Source organism: Sardina pilchardus, chromosome 1, assembly GCF_963854185.1.
Source record: "Sardina pilchardus chromosome 1, fSarPil1.1, whole genome shotgun sequence".
Lineage (NCBI taxonomy): Eukaryota > Metazoa > Chordata > Actinopteri > Clupeiformes > Clupeidae > Sardina > Sardina pilchardus.
The window spans coordinates 29,250,817-29,257,173 of NC_084994.1; the positions used below are offsets into that span (position 1 = coordinate 29,250,817).

At 42.4% G+C, this 6,357-nt stretch overlaps 2 protein-coding genes across 2 annotated transcripts in view; both read left to right on the top strand.

The window, feature by feature from the left end:
• The first annotated feature begins 1,781 nt into the window (after window positions 1-1,781).
• Window positions 1,782-2,183, top strand: LOC134087891 (histone H2B-like). The gene has a single exon (XM_062541718.1). The coding sequence runs from the start codon at window positions 1,796-1,798 to the stop codon at window positions 2,168-2,170; it is 375 nt and encodes a 124-aa protein (XP_062397702.1). The 5' UTR covers window positions 1,782-1,795; the 3' UTR covers window positions 2,171-2,183.
• A 1,416-nt stretch (window positions 2,184-3,599) lies between these two features.
• Window positions 3,600-6,357, top strand: part of LOC134087828 (histone H2B-like) — a 2,814-nt gene continuing 56 nt past the window's right edge. The window contains exons 1-2 of the mRNA XM_062541605.1: window positions 3,600-3,986; window positions 6,348-6,357. The exon at window positions 6,348-6,357 is cut by the window's right edge and continues 56 nt beyond it. Of these exons, the coding sequence (XP_062397589.1) occupies window positions 3,616-3,986; window positions 6,348-6,357 (381 nt within the window). The 5' untranslated portion in view covers window positions 3,600-3,615. The remainder of the gene's footprint in view (window positions 3,987-6,347) is intronic.

A 6,357-nucleotide genomic window follows, 5' to 3' on the forward strand; every position in this document is an offset into this window, starting at 1 on the left:
CTCATGATTTTCACTAAACCACGTGGAGTACCCCCCAGCCCAGATTGTTCTTTGTATTGCATAGGCCTACTTGTGGGGTAGGCTAAAGTTTCGGATCAGCTTACAAACACTATCAATCTAATTAAACTCAGGACATATATCGTTATATATATATAATATAGTCCAAGTAGCGAACCTAAGGAAATACATTTGTTTGTTATTGTTGTTTTTATTATCATTATTGGTGTTAGGAATATAAACCCTAAAAGTGTTCACTTGTTGCACATTGACTGTGCTACAATACAAGGCTACAGCTGAGATGTAGCAACATTTGGCCTACTCACAAACTGTTTTGTCTGCAACTGAACATTTGATACTCACATCAGAGAGAGATCACAAACACATACAGTTTATACGGTACATTCAATGTTTTACTTGTGGGGTGTCCTACGAAGCAAGTTAGACAAATCTAGGTTATCTAGACATATCGAGGCTGCACAAAGCCTCAACTCGGGTATTAAGTTAAGTGATCCTACGACAGCAGGTATGTGATAAATTTGTCAAACTAGGCTTTCAGCTCAGATCTGTGCGCGTTCTCGTGGTTGGGGTGATTTTGACCAATCGGGAAACGTGGAGACGCACAAGACAGCCTAGGTTTAAAAACGATTACTTCCGCATTTATGAGCGGTAGCGAAATCTAGGGTGGTCTTTTTTAGTGTCTAACCTATAACATCAAAAAGTCGATGGTCATCAGACATTGTATGGCATGCATGTCCACAGTAGTGACATATTTGCACGCACAACATACTTAAAAGCGCCTTCGAGATTCAAAATGTTTGCAGAGGCGGGGCCGAACCTGTTCAAAGTATGACAGATTAGCACACGTGAGATAACTTCGTTGTTCAAGATAATGGATTGGTTAGAATTGGTCAGAGGGCGGTGATATTTCACGATTTGAGCTAAAACTAAGCACATAACCCGCTCCCGAGCAGGTTTGGTTGCGAGCATAAGATACCATGGTGATACAGCGACGCTAAAACAAATCCACTTTCGTATGACAGCATACCCTGGTTTTGAGCGCAACATACCTCGCTAAGCCACTAATCGAGCTTCGTAGGACACCCCATAGGTCACTTGGTATCATAACAATGTATCACATACATAACCCAGCAACAGTTAACAGAGGAGGGCTTTTAGCAGATTCTCTGAGCATCGAGTATGTCATTGGTCAGTAACTCATTCGTTTGCTCTGCTTAGGAGAAAACAACAGTAAATTGGTTTTACTGAAGGCATGCTGTGTGGATACATTGGATTCTCATAAAACCACTATGATGCGAGCTAGGGCGAAATGTTGTCGTTAATATGTATAAGATATGAAAGTGTGAAAATACAGACTACTTCAACAGAGACCCCGATGCGTAAAAGGTACGATGTGATAGCCTAGGCCTACACTGTCCTAAGAGGGCGCCTATATCATCCAAAAATATGAGCAGAGTGAATACATTCTTGTGTGAACATTGGTAAGCTTAGATCTTTTTTCTAAATAAGTGCAATGATTCCTGTCATTCATCCCCTTTTCATGGTGGGGGAAAAAGAGCGGGAACAGCGGATAGAGCGTAGTGTTAAACAAAAGGTGCAGTGGGCGACGCCGACTTTTCAGACGGACCATCCCCTGGGCTTTAAAGTTACTAACCCTTGTCTATTGGTCGTGTGCGCCAAGGGGCGTGAGTGACACGCCCGTCAGACATTGTATATATAGGGTCGAATCTCTGTTCACATCACTGTCGTTTTCATTTGAGAGATCAGTGAAAGCAAGATGCCTGAGCCAGCGAAGTCCGCCCCGAAAAAGGGATCCAAGAAAGCCGTGACCAAGGCGGCTGGAAAAGGAGGCAAGAAGCGCAGAAAGTCCAGGAAGGAGAGCTATGCTATCTACATCTACAAAGTAATGAAGCAGGTTCATCCTGATACCGGTATCTCTTCCAAGGCGATGGGTATCATGAACTCCTTCGTGAACGACATCTTCGAGCGCATTGCTGGAGAGTCCTCCCGCTTGGCTCACTACAACAAACGCTCCACCATCTCCTCCAGGGAGATCCAGACCGCAGTGCGTCTGCTTCTGCCCGGTGAGCTGGCCAAGCACGCCGTCTCTGAAGGAACCAAGGCTGTCACCAAGTACACCAGCTCTAAGTAAAGTGTACTACACCGTTAACCCAAAGGCTCTTTTAAGAGCCACCCACTTGTCCTATGAAAAGTCACTTCCAATGTCTTGACTGAATGAATCTGCCTTGTTGGCCATGTTTGCCTGGGCAAACAAATTGTCTGTAGATCCTTTTTGAAAGTCACTCAAAGACAACACCTTTACATTGCCTAGCCTATCTGATTGTTTACACAAAACGTGGCTCAGTTTAATTAGTTTTAAAGACGCGTATTGAGCCATCTGGAGAACTTATTTCGTGATAACTGTTCCATATACTGAGCACGCCAAGAGGAAAACTCACTGCCTGAGGAGAATCTGCCATCCCATTCGGAGCCAATCAAACGCATTCAAAAGAGAATCCAGTTAAATGTAGGTTTTGATCCGCTTTGACAGGATTTGGGAAAGATTATTGACAAATGTCAATATTTTACCTAATGCACCACATTCAAGCTTCAGTCAAAAGACTACAATCTTTCAAGAATCTTTCCCAAATCTTGTCATAGTTGTTTGGTGTAAGGAGGCCCTAACGTGTAGCTGACCCCCCTCGTCTGTGCGTCCAAGGCTGACTTCTCTTGAGTCAAGCCTTCATACAATTTAACACTCACATAAATTACACATAGCATGAAGTCACTACAACCTCAACATATCAGCGTGAACTGTCTTTAAAAGCGAATGAGGGTTGCCATAGTAAGTGGCTTCGAATTAAAGCTGTGAACATAAATGCCTTAAACTAGAGTGCCCATTGTTCCCATCCGCGGTAGCCATTCTGGTTCTGTCTGCAGGAGAGCGGTGACCATTCGGAGTCTAGTGCTAGTGGTATTCTGTAGTTCAATTCATTAGGCCTATTTAGTTAAGTGTGCCCATGTCTGATATATATATATATATATATATATATATATAAAGCACATATAAAGCACACCAAACCATCTAACGCCTGCAGTCTAACTGCAGATGGTGAAAAAAAACACGGACCCCAAAATACAAGCATCTCCCCTTTCGACAATATTCCTGGAACCTCTTTGTCTAACCTGAGCAATGAGGTTGCAATGGCCTCATGTTTCTGTAACTTTATTTTTCGTCCGATCATATTTAGGCTACTGGCCTGAATAAGAGTAGGCTATTGCTTAATCCACACGAGGGGCTTTCCTTCGATATGCATTTTTATTATTATTATTATTACTATTATTATTTCACTGATGTTCTAAAAGTGAGGGAAGTTGACAAAGAAGGGGGATAGCGAGTGTCGTGGGCGGAGCTGGCTGTACAGAGAGACCGCCCCCTACTATTGAAACTAACCAACCCATTGGTTGATTTAGGAGGGAAATCATTACGCAATCTGGTTTTGCCCAGTTTCGGCTATGAATTAGAATAGGGCGTTGTATAAATAAGCGGCAAACACAGCATTGAGGTATCGTAGAAGAATCGAGAGCACCAGCAGCATGCCTGAACCAGCGAAGTCCGCCCCGAAAAAGGGATCCAAGAAAGCCGTGACCAAGGCGGCTGGAAAAGGAGGCAAGAAACGCAGAAAGTCCAGGAAGGAGAGCTATGCTATCTACATCTATAAAGTCATGAAGCAGGTCCATCCTGATACCGGTATCTCTTCCAAGGCGATGGGTATTATGAACTCCTTCGTGAACGATATCTTCGAGCGCATTGCTGGAGAGTCCTCTCGCCTGGCGCACTACAACAAGCGCTCTACCATCTCTTCCAGGGAGATCCAGACTGCAGTGCGTCTGCTTCTGCCCGGTGAGCTGGCCAAGCACGCCGTCTCTGAGGGAACAAAGGCCGTCACCAAGTACACCAGCTCCAAGTAAAACGACTGCAGGAAGTCCTAACCCAAAGGCTCTTTTAAGAGCCCCCACGTTGTCTTTGAAAAGCACTATTTCTTACGATCTGTAGAGGTTCAAAGAACTGCTTTAGCTCCTACTTTTACAAATAAATAACGAGCATATTAATAGTTGTTTATCGGTTGTGAGTTCTGAAGTAGAGTTTTGGGTTTATTCCGCTGGTACTATTACCTTTTTTCTTTTTGTCCATCAGTTTTGTCATTACGTTGTAATCTCGTATTTGTATGGACTGTCATTTTCACTAAATTACATTTTGTATCACTACATGCACATACAGGGCTGCGTTTAAGTCAAAGACAACCAGCGCGTTTACGTGTGAATGTGGTTGTGCTGCTACTTACTACTATAGTTTACACGTTGCATGTCAAGGAATATGATCGCCCACAAGGAGCACATCAAATAGTGGGTTACGCAATAGCAAAATGTAGCTTTCTTGGAACTGCATGCGCCTCCTTCCTTGTTGTATAGACTTGATGTATCTCTAGTACCGCTAGGTGGAGCTCTGAGCCTTGCAATGATCACCCATGTGACCAATCATCTGCCTCAGAGTAGCCTATGCGCAACTTTTATCAAAAAGTCCCATGGGATTTCAGTCAGATTTTGGAATCCTATCGGAGTGTCCAAAATCAACTTCCAAAATCAGACTGGAGTTCTATAAGATTGTCAATCCTAAACATCTGGAATACATTAGGACTTTTTGATAAGGGAATAAGATGATACTGTTGACCACCACAATCTTAAGAACTCAGTTTTGTCTTACAGCATGCAACATACTGAGAAAAACACTTCTGGAATGTTTGTTTTAGCAACAACACACTAACCTGACTTTCGCCAGATCCTGTAGTTCGCTGTCTGCTTCAGTGTAACGCCTCTGGAGCATGGCGGAACTACAAGGGTCTGGCGAGAGTCAGGCTAACAACACACTGCACAAATATCAAATCAACTGTTTTGATTTGTATGGTATTTCCAAACATGCTCTTTGAATGATGCGTCTAATAATTAGACTCTAATCAGAGACTGATTTTTTTTTTTTTTTTGTCAGTTTTGTTTTCCATGAGTTGAAATGAATGTAGCTCTAGAAGGACACATGGTCATGGTTTTGCAGCCCAATCTTTACTGGTTACTTCTGTTCTCTTCCTCACTTCTAAAGCTTTTGTGCCATTTAAAGCTTTTGCGTTGTCAAAACATTATGTGGTCCAGGAGCATACAAATCAAATGTGGGAAACTAGATGCATTTTTCTTCATTGTGTGATCCTAAAAGCATGTGTGCATTCTCCATTTCACTCTTGCTTTGGAAGGAAAAAGCCTCTAAACATCTCTCCTCGATCCTCGGTCCTCCAGGCTCGTTCTCACTGATCTATAACTGACACTGGATAGACTATCCCATTGTTGCCGGCCCACCATTGTTTATATTATGTAGATCAGTGAGGACGAGGACCGAGGAAGGAAGGGAGGACGTATAAAAGACGAATGAGAGGCACACATAGAGTCTGGAAGCAGAGGTGTAGAAAGTCTGTCTTCAGAAAGTAAAAATCCTACTTCTACCATGTATTGTTTCTACCTGTACATTTAATACAGGTGATTTCACCACAGTTATTTCCTGTGTATTAGCCACATTGTGTTAAAGCCGCAGGACTGTGTTTTATGCAAGTTTGAAGAAAAAACATTAATGAAGAAAAGACATTAATACCTTATTAACTGTCCACTCAGATATTTAGCAAGATCAATGTATAACCCGCGGTTAATAGTTGTGAAATTATACGGTGATTAGGTCATCTGTCTGGCTGAGGAGTTGTACTTATTAGATTCAACTGATTCAGTGAATGCTCAGGCAGAGTGGCGTGCTCATTCCTCTTTGTTCTTTTGATGCTGATTGTAGTTGGGTGCTCTTTGGTCCAAGGTGAATAGGTTGTATAAGAAAAAAGAGAAAAAAAATAATTCTCCACGACCAAGGCACTCCACAAGTTTAAAATGTCTTTATTTCAAACTAGACACGTCCAACAAGGACCTACAAATGCCCACACGTAGCGGCTAGGGCCTTCATCAGGGCATAGGAAACAAGGGAAAGTGAATGGATTTTATGTGCAGGCACAAAGCACAAGAGTTAATTGTCTGATCAACCAATTACTGAAGACCCGCCCCCTCTTACAGATCCCAGGGAACAGTCACATATCAGAAACAATTAAAAAAGCAAACATAACACAGATTGCAAATGTCCAGACACCAATACATATATCTTAAAGCACGGTACACAGTTGAAGATATACAGATAGAAGAATGTTATTACGAAAAAGGTCTAAAGTCTATCTCTTCATTCAATCCAGGATATTCCAT